This window comes from Chlamydotis macqueenii, chromosome Z (assembly GCF_036417535.1).
Source record: "Chlamydotis macqueenii isolate bChlMac1 chromosome Z, bChlMac1.mat, whole genome shotgun sequence".
Classification (NCBI taxonomy): Eukaryota; Metazoa; Chordata; class Aves; order Otidiformes; family Otididae; genus Chlamydotis; species Chlamydotis macqueenii.
In genome coordinates, this window is record NC_141593.1 from 36723470 (window position 1) to 36743883 (window position 20414).

Consider the following 20414-nt stretch of genomic DNA (forward strand, 5'->3'; position numbering starts at 1 on the left):
TTAGAGGAATGAAACTGCAAAAAAGCAGTGACAGTTCTGAGTCAAGGATGCTGTTACAACAGGTCACTCAGAAGAGTGTGACATCAGTACAAGAGAGGTGAAGGACTTCAAGGGGCAGCAGAAATGCTGGGAATATATTGAAACTTGGATTAACATAGAAGTTATGTGGCTGCATGAGATAAAATTGAAAAAGAAAAAACTACACAAGGATTGTCTAATTGAGAAAAAAAAAGAATGTGAAATAGCAAGCACTTTGGAAATCACTGTTGTTGCTATTGCGTCGTATTGATGGTGGGACAGTAGAAACATCAGCTCTTCTTTCTAGCATTAACATTAATTGGAGACTTTGAAATGTATGTCTTCTACTTGATTTTGTTTGTTCATGTGCTAGTTCTGGTCTGCTGGAAAAGACTTTGTAGGACACTGTGTCTTACAAGTGCAGCTAATTAACTGCTGAGGGCCTTGTTATACATAACGGCAAACCTCTATTTCTCTAGATTGTATCAACTAATGGTTAAAGCCTTAGGCTCTGATCCTGCAGCTAGTTCCTCATGTGAGTTAGTCCAGCTGAATTGAGTAGGATCACTTGTTTACACTAATGTGTTCGTATGCCTAAATTCTTACAGGATGAGGGCGTAACATTTCAAAGTCTCTCCTTTGCTTGGTACTTATCAGTGTGATCTTACACAGCTTGGCGTAATTGGCCTCACTTGCACAATATGCAAAGGTTTTATTTATGGCCTCCCAAACATTCCAGTTCACACATTTGCTCAGTGAAGCTTAAAATCCCTTTGGGGCACCTCACAGTTCAAGGAGTGAACATTTCATTCTTTACCTTACTCCTTTTTTTAGCATGTCCTTGGTGGAATACAAGGATCTTTCTTTATTTTTTCAATCTGAAATAAAAGGCGTTAGTTATTTTTCCACCAGCAAGGTTAGATTGGTACTTTCCATGACTTAGGGGCTTTTGAAAGGGCTGTTGCAGGACATGACCATTCCTCTAGAAAATGCTTGTTAATTTATAATGATACATATGCATAACAGTTCTGTACTGGATGCTCTTTTCTGCTGAGGAATGTGCTCTTCAATGAATGTGTTCAGGCTCAGAAGTTGTTTTTCCTTAAGAAGAGCCATCCTGTTTGGTGTGGCGTATTTGAGCAAAACGATACTGTAAAGTACAAACCTCAGTTAATGGTGAATGGCAATATGCAGTACATAGGCCTAAAAAAAAAAAAAAAGATACATTCACAAATATCATGAAACAGTTCACACAGAAAAGGTTAAAGAATGTGTCTGGACTTTTAATGGAGTTTTATTGTTGATTTTTTTTTTTTTCCATATTCTACTCAGGTATTTATCTCAGAACCGGGAAAATTCCGCCAAAAAGTGAAAGTATGGATTTATGAATACTGGAATTTTACTGATTCAATAGCTATCATCCTGTTTATAATTGGTTTTGGCTTGCGCTGGTCTGACCCCCCTGTTCAAACTGCAGGGAGGCTACTTTACTGCTTGGATATAATATTTTGGTATACTCGGCTCCTTGATCTTTTTGCTGTGAATCAGCATGCTGGCCCATACCTGACAATGATTGGGAAAATGGTAAGTATTATGCTTTGGAGAAATATTTTTGTAGTTAAGGTGTGTACAGAGAAATGTGTAAGAGTCAGAAGTGACAGAAAAGAATGATGGTCAAATGGGAGGTCACCTAATAATTCACAGTGAATGTATTACCTGAAAATACCATGTCTTTTTCTGTTTGGGAGTTGACCATAATCAGATTTCAGTTCTCTCTAATTTGTTCATTATTTGAATTTATTCACAAAAGCCATTTTTGCTTCATTCCTTAGAGAAGGGTTGCATTTGAGTTGAGTTTCTGATCCAGCTTGATAATAGCAGAAAGGAAAATCACTGTCTCTTGCAGACGGGCTCAGTACTATAGATAATTCCCCTAGCTCTTGGAAACTGTCTCATTATTATTTTACATTTTGATTCAAATAATTATATCCCATTTTAGCAGGCAAAATTTCTCTGAGATCAAAGTTAATTTTTTTTTCTCTTTTGGTATAAGAACTGCTGCTGAACTTCTGCCTAGTCTTGAGGGACATCTGCAGATTCCCACTGTAATTTTCCTCAGTTATTGGGAACTATCTTATTAATACTTTTATATTCTGTCTTGCATGGTAATTCCAATTCAGTGTTAGAAGGCAAAGTCATTTTCACTGCTATTTCTTGCTCTCAGTTTGGAAGAAATAACCACTGAGGAAAAGTGACATCATAAGGTCTCTACATTTTTCAAATCTGGCTTAAGATCTTAAGAGGGATTAGAGAAGCAAGTAGGACTTGTGGCCTTTTTGGTCTAGGATGACTTTAACCTCTATAAAATACTTGGGTAGTCCAGATCATAGAAATAAAATATTTTTATTTCCTCCAGCTTATTAGATTACTAGCCGCGTTTTTATATTCTGATTTGTAAAAGCAGTGATTGATATTCTTCCCTAAAATGTACGTCTCCTTTACATACAATTAACACAGCTAATTCTTTCATGAAAACCTGTCTTCCAGACAGCAAACATGTTCTATATTGTGGTCATGATGGCCATAGTCCTGTTGAGTTTTGGAGTGTCACGAAAAGCAATCCTTTCACCAGAGGAGCCTCCATCTTGGACTCTGGCACGAGATATTGTATTTCAACCCTACTGGATGATGTTTGGTGAGGTCTATGCTGGAGAAATAGATGGTAGGTAGTTTTCACAGTACAGCTCAACTGTTTAGATTTAATATGTGCAGAAACATGTCCACTTTGAGCTACTAGAGTTTTGACCACATATTGAGTCTATTCTTTCTCAAACAGTTTTGATTCCAGTATATATATGTCCCAAATGAGTCATACAGTGAATAAAGGTGAGAATATTCGTTTATTTGTAAAAAATAAAGATTAAGCTTTAAAGCCTTCATGTTTAGCTTTTCAGATGAAATATACCACAAAGCTCAGAGCAAAACACATAGGAACTACTAAGCTAGTTCATGGTCAGGGGATCTGGCAGTGAAATGAATTTCCAATTAGATGAATCCAAAACTGCTGATCTCTTGGAGAAAAAACAACTTAAAGGAAGAAAGAATAAAGAGAAAACAAAAAAGGAAAAATAAGAAAGAAAAAAATATTTTTCACCCTGGTGAGAGTTACTTGTCTTCATTCTTAAACAGATAAAACAGTTGTATGTAGGAAAAATAGAACCAATCAATGTAAATAGGAAAAATGTTATATATTGATACTGGCTTTGACCTTGTCTCAGTAAGAGAGAAGAACCAGGCACTCCAGGAACTATTTCAGCATTACAGGTGGAAGGCGCTCTCATGCTGCTAAGTGATGGGTACAAGTAAAACAGTTCCTAAAATAGAAAAGTAGGTGTGCAAAAGGTATGATATTTAAGGTACATAGTTCAGCATAGACCTGATTCATTAAAATAATTTAAGATGTTACACCCTTTATTATAGCTGAAACAGTCACATGATGGCCATGTATTTTGGTTAAATAAGCCAAAATTCTTTTAATGAAGCACACTGTTAAGTTTCACAGTTTAATCCATTGCATCACTTATTAATGCTAAACCTTTAGAAATTTGACACTTCCCAAATAAAGCTATGATTCCTGTAATGACTTTTTATGCTGCACAATATGTCCTGAATTTAGGGTTGCTGCCTTATAAATATGTTTCAAAATGTCCTCAAAGGTGTAAAATTTTATTAAAAATTATAACAACTGAAAAATATTTATTCTGATGATTTAAAAACATTGAAAGGGATCCCTTAATTTCTATGACTTGTTGCTTTATCTCACAAATATTCGTAGCCATATATCCTTTGCACATGAGTTAGTATGATCTTACTGAAGCTCTAAACGAATAACACTCCCATACTGATAAAACAGCCTTTGCACTGTATCCTTCCCACAGTGGAGTCGGTGAAAGCTTTGCTTTAAGGATCAAAGATTTGGATTTCAGTTTACTTGGGTGTGTGCCATCTCCCAAATACATTTCAGCTGCATAATTTTTCCCCTTAACAAAACGTCAAGATGACTGGCATAAGAACTGATATGTATGAAATAGTGTCTACAGCTTCTGAGTTGCAATTGAAACTATGGGAGTAGTATCATGAAGAGGTCTCACATCTCCTTTACACAGAGGTAGACTTTTTAGTTGGAAATTTAGTAATGTATCTCTGTCAAAGTAGTGAAGACTATTCTGAGTCTTGCTGGGGCAAATGAGGAGCCTGTGCCATTGCTGTGCTCTGCTCTGGTTTCCGTGCTAACCATGCGCTGTATGTCCTTCACTTTCAGTCTGTGAAACCAAAGAAGACTGTCCTCCGGGATCCTTCCTCACACCGTTCCTCCAAGCTGTCTACCTCTTTGTGCAGTACATCATCATGGTCAACTTGCTTATTGCTTTCTTTAAGTAGGTTCCATAGTATATTGCTGCAAATGACACTACTAGATATTCTGCCAACACTTCCACAAAAGCCTTTCACCAAAAATGCCCCAGCTCAGGCTCTGAGCAACCTGCTTTAGTCGAAGATGTCCCTGCTCCTTGCAGGGGTGTTGGACTAGATGACCTTTGAAGGCCTTTTCCAACCCTAACCATTCTATGATTCTGTGTTGTTACCCCATGTTCTGTGGAGGTCTAGTGAATAAAAAAAGAACAGTGGAAGCAAGAGCATGGGAGGAAGGGGATTGCGAGCAGACATGTAAACTGTTTTGCCATTTAAACAGAATCTGATTCTGTGAAAGTGGACAACTCTAACTGGCAAACAAGCAACGTTAATTCAACTCTGAAGTAATTTTTCCTTTTTTCCCTAAAAGTTGTATTTGTTGTGCTGAAAGCTCATATAATGTTCATCATAGGGCAGCCCAAGATTTAGATTGGCAGGTAAGTGGAGAAGATATTCAAGGGAAGAGGATAGGAAGAGGATAATTACTTTGTAGGAGCATATTCTTCCTTTAGGAAATAATTTGAAAATTCATGTTGTTTGGTGCAATTTGATATATTCTAGACTGAAATCTAACTGTAGTGGTTTTAACTATCTGCTTTTTAATGTCTGCTACCACAGTAGGGAGGATCTTTAAAATAACTCTATAGTAATTAATAATAATTCTATAGTGATGCATAGTAATTCTATCCTGATTAATCAATGTCTTTATAGTAATTTTAACCTTTCAAGTTTTAACAGAGAAACCATTGTAGTGGATCAAGTTCTGTAAAATATTTGTAAAGAGTTCTAACTCAAGTAGTTAATTATTTTTTTCCTAGAGTTCTAGTATTTCTGGGGAAGAAGAAGTCAGCTGTAGGTTAAAAAAAAATTCAGATAAAAAAATGTAGTGATTAATATTCAAGAAAACTGAATGATCAAAACTCATTCTATTCCCACTTCCAATTAGAAATCCCTTTCCTGAAATTGTGGCAAGGCATAATTTTTTTTTTTTTTAATACACAGCTGTGAAATTGTAATTTGAATTATTTCTAGATTTAAACCTTCAGCAATGATGATATGTTACATTTTCTGCCTAGTGATTTGATTGTTCCAGAAGTGGGACCAAAAATGGGTATGAGCAACGTATTTCATTATGCTCCCAGAAGCAAAGCTGATGTTTTTGTGATTATATGCTGCATCTGTAGTATGATGGTGCAACTGAAGTTACAGAGACAGAAAACACAAAGTTACTTTCCTATACTTGGGTCTATGATAGTAGATACCGGAAGTTATTCAGTACAACAACAGTCATATTTAGTAACATCACGGCTCCAAAGAATATCCTGCAGAGAAATCACTCATGTTGCTGCCTCTTGCAGCTACTATTTTGTTTAGAGGGAGTGCGCTGAAGAGCAACAGAACCGTTTTGTTACAGCTCTTCCCTTAGCCTGGCTCCTACATTTAATCCAGTCCAAAGAGGCAGACAATGTTGAATTCTCAGTTAGGCTATGTATTAAAGTTTAAATAATCTGGCTGAGATTTCAAAGCCACTTCAGGGATATTTTTTGCCCAGTTCCCATTAATGTGAATGTGAATGGGAATTGGATCTCCAAATCCGTTAGGCAGCTTTGAAGATCTCATTCTCAGTGCACTAGCTGCAGGCACATGCTGCTGCTTTGTTAAATTAAAGTTGCTAAGCTGATTTACCTCACTGGAGGGATGGGACTTTTCTTCAGTGTCAAATTAGATCTGTAGACAAGCATCTTGTGCTATACTGGGAGTATTCCTCACAGGAGTGTTTTACTCTCCTTCCCCCTCTCTTCTCAGTAATGTTTATTATGATTTGAAATCCATATCAAACAAGCTCTGGAAGTACAACCGGTACCGCTACATTATGACCTACCATGAGAAGCCATGGTTGCCTCCACCTTTCATCCTTCTGAGCCACATTGGACTTCTGATAAACTGCATCTTCCGCCGTCAGCCCCCAAATGAGCTGGATCAAGAGGAAGGTGACGTTGGATTAAGTAAGCAGAGCTAGGCTGGAGACCAAAAGAAATAGTTGATGAGGAATGCTTTGCCAGCCTCTCATCACTTTGTAGCTCAGTTCCTCTGGAAAAAAAATAAGAGATTCTCTGAGTAGGAAACTGTTTTTATTTGCAAAACTGAATTTAACCCACCTGTCTGAGAACTCTTGTAGGAAAAAGTGACTAAGGGAAAGCTTTGCTTTGTATTTGGCTTTTTCTTTGCTACATACTGTGGATCAGTCAAGATACGTCACAACTCTGAGCTGAAATAATGTGGCAACTTTTCTGTAGGATAGAATAGCCTTATTTTGAGAGAAAGTAAACTATACTGGAGGTATACATTTTTGTACATCTGTCCTGAAAAGACCAACAATTCCTTTTTAATTGCCCAGAAAAAGTAGCAGCAGAGCCTGAGGACAGATGGCAGATGCAGAGTGAGAGCATGGGGCCTTTCACCTCCTCACTGCATCCCTCCCTTTGTGCACTGGCTCATCACTGCACCTTGACCCCACCTCCTTCACCTTCCCAGCCTGGACTTCTCCATCCCAGGATCCTTCCTAATGCCTCTTCAAGACCTTGTCAGTTTCTTGTCCCACTGTTGCCAGCTCCTGCAGCTCTACCAGGAGCAGCCCTAGCCATTGCAGGGAGGGGAACACAAGATGTTGGGATGGGAATGAACACTCAATAGTGGGGCTTGGTAATTGGTGGAGTGAGGCAGGGGAGTGGGGAGGCTGGTGGCTGTAACTTTATCTAAGAAAACAATGGGGAGAGTAACAGAGGTGAGCAGACCCTGCTATGCTTCGCGTAGGATTTTCCCTGCAGAACATGAATCCTCGAAGATAACGCGGCACACTTACAAGTGGTTACAGAGTTAAAAATGGGGTTAACTAATCAATGCTGAGCAGCTTTAGTGCTGCTCCCAGGCTCAGCTCCTCCATCATGACTGGATACCTTAGCCTGGCTTTGAGGTATTACTGCTTTTTATATGCATGCGTAGTGAAAGTCACTGGCGTAGCATAGAGGATGTCTTACCTGTAAGGTGCATTAGGCACAAGAAAACTGAAATACTGCTTAGGACATCTAAAAGTCCTTGGACAGAAGAATGCTCGTGCCTTGCCTATGCTTCTCTCAGCAAAAGACTTTTTTTTTTCCTGTTTATGTACCTTTGTGTCCCTTTTCTCTATGCCTATAGAGTGCTTGGTAAGTCTCTTAAATTCCGGTGTGGTTGTAATCAACTGGTTTTAGCAATGAGGATCCAGTGCCACCCTGTGGAAAATCCGTGAAAACAACAAGATACAGAGAGTAAAATCTTTGAGGCAGGAACACAGATGGGTTAAGGGGAAGAAGAGCCTGGAAGGTGATCAGGTCTCATTCGGAGTGAGAGGTGACCCCGAAGCACTGTGAGGGGCTTCCCTGCTGAGCTGTGTGCTGCAGCCGAGCACAGCGTGCCTGTAGCAGACACTGCCATGTCGCTTGGCACAGATGTGGCCCTAGCAAGTAGAGTGAGGACACTGGCATGTAAGAAAGGAAAAAAAAAAGGAGATTGGAAGATGTGAGGTGTTGGGGGTATGGATCGGAGAAGCAGCTTTCTGCTGTATACATGTCTTATAATCGATCTGTTCTCTCAGTAGTCTCAGTGTCCTAGAAGAATAGCATCATGAGCAGCCCAAGCTGTGGTGTTTTAAACTTTTGAGTGTATTCTTTTTGCTCAGTTAATGTTATATACATATGAACATGTGAAGCAATTAGGTGAAAAAGAAAGCTTTGTAGTTTTCAGTAGTTGGGACTGTAGTTGCTACAGGTGACTAGTGTAAATGAATGCCTGGACCAAATTATAGTGACATCTTTGTAAGTCTTACGTACTTATGTCTAAGTCTTGTGAGTCACACATGTATAACAAAATACAGGAAAAAATTCATGAGAAAATACATCTTTGTGAGCAGCCATTTGGGTATGTACTTTTGAGGCTTTAAAAGGGCCTGCACTGGAATTCTTGTCAGTGTGGTTTTGCTCCCGGTATAAGGAAGGATGAGAAACAGATTTACATCTATTTAGCATGTTGAGCCTTTGTACATAAGCCCAAATTCATGGAGTTAGGTCTGATTAATTCTTGTCAAGGGTGGAGGAGGTAACCTGTTCTGACGGTATTCTTTTTTTTTTTTCTCATGGATGCTTAAAAACAATTGCATTTGTCAGCATGCTTCATACCAACTCCTACCTCCTTTGTTCAGAGCTGTACCTGAGTGATGAGGAGTTAAAGAAACTCCATGACTTCGAAGAGCAGTGTGTGGAGAAATATTTTCATGAGAAGAACGAAAGCCTGAGTTCCAGTGACAGTGAAAGGATCCGTCTGACAACAGAAAGGTGTGTTTGTGCTCTTTGTATATGTCTGTCATATAAAAAGACTTTGATAAGCTAATGCTTTTGGAGCAGGTTATGGCCACTGTGAACATGAGGAGCAATAACATGCATAGGCCTTGCTAATTGGATGGAAGTGTATCTGAACTGCCTGGCAGGCCTGGCTGGGAAGCCTTGCTGGCAGCATTGCATCTCCAGCTGTGTGCAGTGTGTAGCTGGTTAAAGGGTTACCATAAGGTGTTGCTCAGTTTCACTTTTGCAAACCAGGTAGCACCATGAAATTATACCCGAGTACTGCATATGATACATATTTTCTTATTTAAAAGCTTAGCAGTATAGGAACACTGTGAGAGTACTGCTTCTGAGTGAGTATAACTGCTGTTTACAGAGATAACCATATAACCATTGTAGCGTTGTCTGCAAAGTAGTGTCTTGGTTTGCAAAATGTCAATACACAACTGTTAACAGGGTTTTAAAACTCTCAGTATATTGGTCTAATTTAGCTTTCTATTGAAATAAATGGCAAAGCTGCCATTAAGTTTAATGGGAAGAGTTAAAGAAAGTGAGCACTATAAAAAGTCTTGCTGAATGCCAATACTGATTTCTTCTAATAAATTTGTTTTGCCTAGAGAAAGATAGACTCTTAATCTTTGCTTGTTCAAAATCTTATTTTCTGCATACTAAAACAAAACAGACAAGCAAAATGAATGTCCCCTGTAAAATAAAGAAAATAAGGAGCTTTGTTTAAAAGGTGCAGAATCGATTACAACAAGATTTCTTTATTTAGCGGATAAATACAAATCTGGAAAGGAACCTTTTTATGAGCACAAAGGTAAAACAACTTCACATCATTGCATAACATTAATACAAGAAATTAATTTAGATGAATAAAATATTTTTAAACACTGCTCTTTGATTTTATTCAGCTATTGGTTAAATACTATATCTTTTAGTTACTCAGTGACAAAGGAAAGGAGAACCTTTTGCATATTGCCTGCACCTAGTTTATCATTGTCTTAGTGATACAGCACCAGAGACAGTCTCTTTAGGAAATGTGAAGATAGTGATTTGGTTAAAATTATATAATTCTAGCCCAAAAAGTCCTTGCATTGTTCACTGGGGATTTGAAGACCATAAAAAAAGGCTTTGCTTTTTGGGCAGTTCATTTTACCTGAAGATAACTGATGGTATCAGACATATAGAATCTATTCCTGGAGGCCACATAGGTTGTTGGGAAGACCCTTTTCCCAGTGTCTCCAGTATTTAAGAAATGCAAGAGTATCTGTAGGTTTGTGTGAGCCTTGTGCTTCTCATGCTTGCACAAGAAATGTAGAAATGCAGGATGACTGGCTGACAAGAAGTATAGTTCACAGCATTTTACATTTACAACAACAGCCAATACAGCATTTCCAAAGCTGTGTCCTGCTGTCCATTGTTTAATAGTTCTATGGCAAGGAATGGCCATTAGTAGGAAAATAGCAGTTTTTAAAGTAGATACTCCTTGAGCAAAAAGCCTGTTTCCTTAAAAGTCACTGGCTGTTGGCCCAGTAATCTGAATGACATGCTGTAAGTCTGGATGGGTTTTGTCAAATACAGATATTAGTGGGAATGGAAGTCACTATTAAAAAAAAAAATCCTGTTTGAAACATTGACTTTTTGAAATGTATTAGTGCCTTCCTTCATCATCTGCCAAACAGAAATAAAAGATCTGTGTTTTGGTATTTTAATTTATTTTTTTTTCCCGCCTAGAGTAGAGGAGATGTTTCTGCAGCTTAAAGAAGTGCATGAGAAGGTATTTTATATCAAGGAGTCTTTACTTTCCCTGGACAGCCAGCTAGGACATTTGCAAGACCTGTCTGCCTTGACAGTGGATATCCTGAAAGTGCTTTCAGCTGTAGACACCTTGCAAGTGGAAGAAGCCTTACTGTCTGACACAAAACATCGAACGTGTAGGAAGCTGCCCCATAGCTGGAGCAATGCACTCTATTCCAAGACCTTGAGCAGCCTGGAATGTTTATATGACAAGAAGTACCACTACTACAGTGTACCACCCTCCCTCTTGCGGAGCTTGGTGAGGAGTCAGTGGCCATCAGAGTGCAAAGACCACATACTGAGGACTGAGAGTAACAAGGTGGTAGAAGACAGCTCTCGAAAGATAGAAATAGAAAGTGACACACTCACTTCGGGAGTATCCTCTGAGACTAAGTCAACCCCTAGATATGGACAGTTTTTGCTGGTGCCCCCTGACCACCAGGGAGGGTCTTTCTCTGAGGATGTCACCTTAAACTTGTCCTTTTTGAGCACTCCTGCCAAATACAGGGACAGTGCATTCAGAGATGAACTGCAAAGTAGCATTGTGGTGCAGCAAAACTTGCGGAGTGTCAGCCTCATTGGAAAAGAGCCAGAAGATTATCAATGGAGCCAGAGAGACTTTGTTATTCATTTACCATCAGAAAAGACTAATGTTATAGAGGCTCGTCATCCTCTTAGTCTCCAACCATCGCTGGATATTGGAGAGAGTGTAGCATCCGCCTGTGGTGACAGGGAAGAAACTGAAGGTGGTTATGTGAACTGGGGATTCTCTGAAGGTGATGAAAAAGGAGTTTTCAGCTCAGCAAAGAAACAAAAGAAGGCCCTGTGCATACACTCCACCTATAACAGTGACTGCAATTGCACGGATAGTCCTCCCAGGCATGTCCAGATAAGAGAATCGAAGTCCTTCTCCTATAACTCCAACAGGTCACGTCACAGCAGCATCATCTCTCAAAAGAAGCTAAAACACAGCAACTCCCTCTGGATCAGCCCACTCTGGAGGGACTGGAGTTTCTGCAGGAGCAACAGCTTACAGTGCTCTAAGAAAGAGAAAAGAGGGAAAACCTGCAAGGCCATAGGTGGTAATTATAGAACACTACACCTGTGCGGTATCTTTTACTGGGGAACCCAAGACGTTATTAAAATGTTTCCTTTGAACCCAGAAGGTACAATTGAGGGTGGTAGCAGAGAGTCCAGGGTTACTCCTTCACTTTCTTTGTGCTAGATCTGACCGCTTTAGGGAATTTCTCAAGTGTGCCTGGTATCCAAGCTGCACCACACCTCTGTGTCAGACACCCTGATTCTCCCCATCTCCTGGGATCCCTATGGCTGTGGCTACACAGCTGGGGTAACAGAGGGACTGTGCACATTCTAGGAAAGTCTCCTGCCCTGGAGATGGAATGCAAGAGTTGCAGGAGCCAAAATAAATAACACAATCCCTAAGAGAGACATTAGCAGTATTATGGGTCAGATATATGTTTGGAGAATGAAGAAGTATACATTTTTACAGCCAGTTCAAAACCGTGCCTATCCACCACCAAATTTACTTACCGACCGCTAAAGTACAGCAGATTCCAGTTCTAAACATGAATAGTATAAGATGATGTATAACATTTGTTGGTTTATATCTTGTGATGGTGCACACTTTGCACTGAACTGCGTGAGTACAAGCTTTGGGTGTCACAAGTCTTTCTCAGCTTGCCTTGGAGATCTGCCCGCTCTCCGTCTTACCAGATCTTCCCTTAGTAAACAAAAGCTCTGTAGCTTAATGGTGTTTTTTGACTCTTTCCCACAGAGTCTTTACAATCCAGTGAGCTATACCGTAGTGAGACAACAAAAGCAAAACAACAGGACAGAGACAGAAGGTCTGAGAGAGGAAAGAAGAATCAAAAACCCCTTCAGGTGCCGGTATGTGCAGATGCAAGAGAATCACATATCCCACAGCTGTCTTTTTCATTCGTTAAGAGCAATTCTGCAATGTGACTTAGTTGAAAATGTATACGTTTAAAATGCTGGACACAACTTGGGCCATCTTTTTTTGTGTATCTGGCTTTCGTTTAATTTCCTTTTTGTTTGAATGTGTGGGTTTTCAGTTTTGAATGTCTTGAAATCTATGGACTTTACTATATAGTAGACTAGGAGTGTTATTGATTTTGCACTGATGGGCATCAGTCCTTGCACTTTAGCTGGCAGGAGGACGTGGGGATGCTTCATATGATCTCGGATAGGCTGAAGGAGTGGTGAGCCACATCCAGGCAGTCTACAACCATAAGCAAGCAAGCCAGGTGTCATAATGTTGTCTCCTGCCTGCAGGAGTCCCACAGCATTTTTTGTAAGTCTATCAAACATTGAGCACAATGCAGATAGCATATTGATTGTGTCATGTGTATGGGGCAACTCTCATAACTGTATGTATGTTTACATAAGTAAAAGTCTGTTTATAAACTTACAAAGAGGTTCTCAGGATCTTTGTCAGCTGGAAAGGGTTATCTCTGTTTAATGAGGTGAAAGCTGAAGAGTGATTTGTTTACATAAGATGCTCAGGTTAGCAACAGGTCTTAGACTTGAACTTGCAGACCGCACATCTCTGAAGGCATTCTGAGCGACTTAAAACTTTGTTTTGAAAAGCTGTAGTGCTAGATCTTTCATCACTAGTATTTACTAGACAAAAGCAATCTGTCTTCTGCAACTCATAACAAAAATGGGAAAATCTGTTTCTCAGCTGGAAGCAAGTTCAGTCATTGGCATTTCAGTGATTCTCTGAAAGGCCATGTCATAGGCTGTCAGAGGAATTGTAGAGGTGCTAGTCATCCTATAAATCACATGTTGTTTTGTCTGTGTCTTGCCAGGTGATTAGAGTGGATGATTGTCCCCAGAACACCCAAGTGAGCTCAGAGCCTGCAGATATCAATGTCTGGGATGAGCAAGAGAAACACAGCAAGAACTGGCTCACTGTGTCTAATTTCAGTCAGCTAAGTATGTGATATTTTCCAAACAATGACATTGAGAACAGCTTTTAAAAAGAAGAAGTAAATAAAAATTCAAAAATTCAGTGTCATCCACCACTTTCACCTAATGGCATAATTTTTACAGAATTAGAATTAGGTTGCAGGCACACAGGACTTGGTTGTTTGCTGTGTCCTTGCAGAGGCAAAAGGAGCATAGGTTGGATGGAAGGTCAGTTAAATCTTTCCAGGAGTGCTGCCTGCCTCCTGTGGGAGATAGTAAAGTACTAATCCTCAGGAATAAATGGGAAGAAAGGAGGATGATATCCTTGTCTCCTCTCTTGAGGTGTCTTCTAAAGTGGCATCCTGGCTAATTGCAAAAATAAACTCTCTCGTGAATTTCTCAGTGCATTTACACTCACAGGCAGTGCTGGATACTGTATCTGCTGGCAGATCCTCTGCATGCATTATTCATTACTCATTGCTCAGAAACACATCCTCCAAAGGGAAGAAATGAATTCTGTGTTGGCTCTGTTGGAATGAAAAGGGAATGGCATTCTTACTCTTCTTTTAGTAATTCTTCAGCTCTTTCATTCTCAGAAAACTTTTGCATAATTCATCTTATCTTTCATCTTTGCTGTGATGCGGCTCACTGGCTTCATCCTGCGAGCTGCTTGGAGAAGCACCAGGGAATGCTGTGACTCAGCACAGCCTGGTCTGAGAAGGGTTGCACTCCTCTGAAATCTGCTGACGGAGAACGGAAACAGTCTGTTTTAACCCTATGAAATTATGGTATTGCTTTTACAGCCCACTACACGTTTGCTGGGGCAATATGGTATACACGTGTTTATTTTATAGCACTGCATAGATGTTTAGTTTGTAGCAGTTGAGCTGCTCATTTGCACTCTGGAAATAGTTGACACTTCCTCTTTTGGCTAGGTTTGGAACGTCTCTGTTACATGCACCAGAAAATGAAAAATCAAGACATCAATAGGCATACCATACCATTCTGTGATTACCTGAGGCATTCTCAAGAGGTAAGACCTAATATTATACATCCTAGTCCATAGTTTTGACTGGAATGAGCCCAGGATCACTCTGCTGATATCCCTGGGCTTGCTATTATAGGTTCTGTGTTCTGAAATACCTCTTGAGAGATGAGAAGGTTTGTTGTCTGCTGGCAGACTTTGTGTGTGAGTAAATAAATAATTTAACAGCTGTTAACACTCCATTAAGATTATTGAAGTGAAATATTAAATTATTGACTCATGGAGTGGCTCGAGTATGAAGAAGCTGGTCAGAAAGGATGTGTGTGTTGATGTTTCATCAGGCAATGAGTGAACAAACAGAGTGGTCTTGAACCTGTGGGCAGAGTTGGTTAGCAGAGTGAAGTAAATTTTGGAAGGTTAGCAACATAGCTAATCTGTCACACAGAGATAATTATTTCTTGCAAAGTGGGAGTTAAATATTGATAATAATTGCAAAGCTTAGATTTCTTAACCACTGGATTATAAACAACATATCTTATTATTTCAGAATTAATTTGCAGCTCCATAATGTAAAGGTCCTCTGCCTAGGTAAATCAGCATAAGTTAATTGACTTTAGTGGAGCTAGACCAATTTATCTTTCCTGAAGACTAGGGGCACCAGTCTGGACTATAGAAACTTCTATATGTTTTCCAGTGGTGTAGCTAATGGAAGAAAATGTATCTTTCACTGTATTGCGTAGGGGTATCTCAGAGGTATGAAAGGAAATTAACAAAGAATAAATTAAGAAAAGGAACTGTGAAATAATACTTTCCTCTTCCTTTTTCAACAGCTCTCTTCCTTGCCTGTTTTACTTATAGCACTTGATTATTTAAACGGTGATCTCTAAAAGCCTAGCTTATTTTTTTCACTGTAAATGCTATGAGTTGTCTTTTTTTTTTCTTTTAAGGAATAAAAATTAACTAGGTAGTTTCAGATCTGCTGTTCTGAGTGCTATAGAATTTGAATCCCAAATACGAAGGAAGAGAGCTTGAAGTGAAAGTTTTAAAACGGCAGGTTTTTATATGAAAGAGTGGTGAGAGAGAGATAAATAGAAATAAATTTGCTAATTTTGTATTCTGTAAAACCTGAGCTTGGAATCTGAATCAATAAATCTTTGAAATGTGAAACACAAGGTCAGACAAGCAAAATAAAGGTACAGTCAGGGAAACTGTGTGAAGGGACCAAGTAATCTGGTGCTTCAAAACTAATATCAATATATCTTGGGTAAAACTCAAGGGTGAGATTTTTGAAGTTCTCAGAAGAATTCCACTGATTACAGCAGGATTTGAGTTAGGCTGAAACTAGTCACTTCCAGAACATCAACTTCAAATTATTTATTCTTTCAAGGTACAGCCTCCAATCCTGACTGAGTTGCTATGCCTCTCCTTAGGTCCTGCCTGGGTTATGAGAGTTTATGTAAGTTGCTGAGATGTAACAATGTTGCTGCATCCAACCTTTCCACTTGGTGTATGACATGTTTAAAAGAAATCTGTTTTTCCTAAAGTGGTGCTTCTCAGATTTACCCATTGAACATCAGTGGTTCAGAAATCTCTGCTGATGGGTAGCAATTCAAGGGTGTACATAGGAAGGTTTTGGTTTTGATAAAGATTTTTTCATGTGCAAAGCAAGCTACAAGGTGAAAATAGAGTGAAATTTAAAAATTGTGAGTTAAGTTTAAAAACTGATAACTTTGTTATCTTTGAACTTTTTTTGGAGGGCTGTATTTATTTTGAGGATTAAAATCTTCCTGACTACTACTCAGAAGAGTAATCCCATTTCTGACTAGCGCATTAGGAGGACTTGGCTGGCTGAAATTTCCCTAATATGTTTAGAAGTTTAAAAGACTATTTGAGCAACTATAAGACTTGGAAAATACGTGATCTAAATATCACTGGGAAGCTACTCAATCTATTACCTTCTTCTGTTATAGAGGTTTAGGGTACAATTATTTTCAGCAACTACAAAGCCTGCCTCTAAATTGGAATTTTCGAATATAGAGTTCTCTAATACTGTCCGTATTACAAGACCTTTACTAGGCTTTTATGAGTGTTTTGCGATATAGGTGGGTAGCTGAGTATTTTATTTGAATGTGTGGAGACAGCATGTAAAACTGTAATGTGAGCAAATGAGTTCCATTTTAGTGTAGGTGTGGCAATGCTGTGATTCACCTACCTGTCAGTGCCATTATTCATGCTAACAATAAGCATGACAATAAGTACTTTTAAGATTGTACCTTTTTGAGTTCCACAATGTGTCTATAACAGTGATGTGCAGGTTTTACCAGTGAAAGTATCTCTCTTATTTACAGGATTTGAGTAACAACATCTTTGGAACCACCAAGAAAAGTAATCTGAACAGGAACTCCTCGTACGTATTATTAATATATTAAGATATTGATCACATGCTTTTAGAAAGAGATGTCTATTTTTTCTGCAGGTTTCCACTTCAGTTCTGCAATATACTTAGGATGAGAAGTTTGTCTGAAATGAAGAGTTAAGGCAATTCAGTGCATTTATGTTTCTTTAAATGAAGCCTTATTAATGGAGATAAAGGAGATCCATTTAAACATAGTGTATCATTTTAGGTGGAATAGACACCCCTTTTTATTCTAACAATAATCCAATTTTCAATTTCAATCACTAAGATCACCATAGCATTTTTAACTAGTCATTATTCCAATCTAGTAAGCATGAAAAGTTGCATTTGCTTTTGCTGTGCAAATTGCATGTTTCCTTTCTGAATAATTAAAATGCTAGCAGCTCCTGAAAGCTTTTCTCACTCTCTCATTAATCTCTTTCGTACTGAGTCTGCACATTTGCAAAATATTTAGCTTGGTTTTCTTAATAGGTTTTCAGTAGTTATTAAACTGTGATTATACTTAGTGAAAGTATACTGATTTCAAGTGTGTTTTCAATTTTATTGTTGGGTTATTGATTTTTTTTTCCAGCTTGATTGATCATTATCTTAACACTGTATATGTAATAAATAAAAGACACTAGAAAGCTGTCATATCTTGTGTGATTTCACCATGGGAAGAGGAAAAAAAGATACTGTGTGTTGTTTTGTGTTTTTTTTTTCACCCAGTCACTTATAGGCAGTAGGTAAACTGTAAAGGCCATTGAGTGGCCTGATTTTGTCACTTAGTCTGTTGTCTTCAGTGGGATCTTCCTGGTCGGTGAGGTGAATCATAGCCACTGTCTTCTGTAACAAAGACTGTTTTAAAGTTAATGCCAGTGATGTAGTCTTTCTGGAGTCTTGATAATCCAAAGGACCATCAGTTAAAAAGTCCATTTTTGTGCAAGCAATGTTAATGGTGTGTGTAGCTCTGAATACATCTCAGTATTGACTGAAAAATGAACAATTGCATATGTGATTGAAGTGGTCTTTAACGATACTGTTATTGCAGTGTAAACAATATGAACAGTGGTACAGCATTGTAAGAACAGCTCAACATAAAGCAGAGAATCATAGAATCATAGAATCATAGAATGGTTAGGGTTGGAAGGGACCTTCAAAGGTCATCTAGTCCAACCCCCCTGCAAGGAGCAGGGACATCCCTGACTAGGTCAGGTTGCTCAGAGCCTCATCCAGCCTGGCCTTGAACATTTCCAGAGATGGGGCCTCCACCCCCTTTCTGGGCAACCTGTTCCAGTGTTCTATAACTCGCATAGTAAAAAATTTTTTCCTGATTTCTAATCTAAATCTACCCCCCTCTATTTTAAAACCATTACCTCTCGTCCTGTCGCAACAGGCCCTACTAAACAGCCTTTCCCCATCTTTCTTGTAGGCCCCCTTGAGGTATTGGAAGACCGCTATCAGGTCTCCCCGGAGCCTCCTCTTCTGCAGGCTGAACAGCCCCAACTCTCTCAGCCTGTCCTCATAAGAGAGGTGCTCCAGCCCTTTTATCATCTTTGTGGCCCTCCTCTGGACCTTCTCCAACTGGTCCATGTCCTTCTTGTGCTGGGGGCTCCAGAACTGGACCCAGTACTCCAGGTGGGGTCTCACCAGGGCAGAGTAGAGGGGGAGAATCACCTCCCTCGACCTGCTGGCCACACTTCTCTTGATGCAGCCCAGGATGCGGTTGGCCTTCTGGGCCGCAAGGGCACATTGCCTGCTCATGTTAAGCTTCTCATCCACCAGCACTCCCAAGTCCTTCTCCTCAGGGCTGCTCTCAATCCATTCCCCGCCCAGAGAAAGAAACATGCAGAAAAATGTGGCTGTTTTTCGGTAACTGAAGATTACTTGCTGATGGTTGCAATGAACAAAGTTGCACTGAGAGTTGTTTTATTTTGTGATTGCTGATCAAACCTGTGTGAATTTTACCTTCACATAGATAATATCGCTTTATATATACCAGTGTTATCTTAATGACAGATATTCTGGAATAAAATATCAAATATTTGCTTTTAAACAGGTTGAGAACTTCAGAGGAAACTGACAGTAAGTTTTTGGTTGCTTGTCACTCATTTTAATTTCTCTCTGCAAATCTCACTCTGACAAGTCTGAAGCACAAACCAAAAAAAATTAACTTTCTATAATTGGAGGGTTACAGGAAAATTCTCAAGTATTGTTTCATATCTTAGTTATTAATTTATACTTTATAACTGTTGTAGTTCAGCCCTGATCAGGATTTTTTTAATGAGGACGTGTTTTTCTCATGATAAATGCAAAATCTTAAAAGAAAAAAAAAAATCTAATTTTACTTTAATCTGCCCAGTAATGTTGTCCTTTTCATCAGGAAGAAACTCTTTAAGATGATGGTGCTGCTTTCATCCCTGGCACTCTAAGATACCTCCTGAGTTAAAGCAGGGTGTATACCTGGGGATAGATTGAGATATCAACTTTTTTATGTATACTTGGTTTTTCAAGTTGCAGTTTGGTGTAATTAATCTGTTTGCGTGGTTTCACGGAAATTATTAAATCAGTGAAGGACTGAATTTATTATGAAATGGCCAGTGAAGAAATTCAAGGTTATAATGAGGAATGACTTTGTTCCACACACAGAGAGTGCTAGTTAACTTCACTTTTATTTGTTGTCTTTTAGTTGGTCTTCCAGTTTTCCTGACATGCCGCTTAGCTGTAAGAGGCTGAGCAGCTGGGCATCTGTCTCTTTTTGAGGCTAGCTGTGATGCAGAAACGAGTCACTTTGAGACTTACCTCCCCTTCAAGCGCTGCTCTTTCTGCATCTGGCTGTGCACAAAACGCTGTGGTACTGAAGCACGCTACTGCAAGCATAGTGAGCTGTCGGGCTGCTCTCTCGAGCCAAAACTAGTTGGGTCCAGCAAGAAAGAGAGAAAAAGGGACCATGAATCACCAAGGGCACTCAGTGGAAATGCTGTCCCTTCCCCCAACATCTATTTGTATTTTCTATTTAAGATCTCTTTCACTAGAAAAGGGAATGTAAGCAAATAATATACACCAAGAAGAAAAGTATAATATTCAAATATTTTGATGAAGATTCAGTTTTGATTATCTAATTTTTCAGAATTAAAGGTAGTACACTATATGTATTTTCTGAAATCTGGCATTTTGAAGGATTGTTTTACAATAGAACAAAGTGATTTCATCTAATTAATGGAAACATGCTCATTAATCTTGGTTTTATTAAAAAGACTTTTTATAAAACAAATATTTTTGTACCAATTTTGATCTGGCTGTGCCTGTTAAATATGTTACCACAGAAACTGTTTGTCTCTTTATGTTTTAACAGCATTTTAGATGTTGTGAGTTAATGGGACAGTATTATTATAACTTTGGTGTAATAGTATAGTTAATG

The 20414-nt window shown here is 39.0% G+C and overlaps 1 protein-coding gene across 1 annotated transcript in view; it reads left to right on the forward strand.

The window, feature by feature from the left end:
- The window catches only part of TRPM6 (transient receptor potential cation channel subfamily M member 6), an 83163-nt gene that overhangs the window by 46100 nt on the left and 16649 nt on the right, over nt 1-20414 (forward strand). The window contains exons 21-31 of the mRNA XM_086769878.1: nt 1351-1602; nt 2566-2740; nt 4340-4454; nt 6295-6494; nt 8726-8858; nt 10602-11746; nt 12460-12572; nt 13514-13640; nt 14549-14646; nt 16947-17005; nt 19053-19078. Coding sequence (XP_086626004.1) covers nt 1351-1602; nt 2566-2740; nt 4340-4454; nt 6295-6494; nt 8726-8858; nt 10602-11746; nt 12460-12572; nt 13514-13640; nt 14549-14646; nt 16947-17005; nt 19053-19078 — 2443 coding nt within the window. The remainder of the gene's footprint in view (nt 1-1350; nt 1603-2565; nt 2741-4339; nt 4455-6294; nt 6495-8725; nt 8859-10601; nt 11747-12459; nt 12573-13513; nt 13641-14548; nt 14647-16946; nt 17006-19052; nt 19079-20414) is intronic.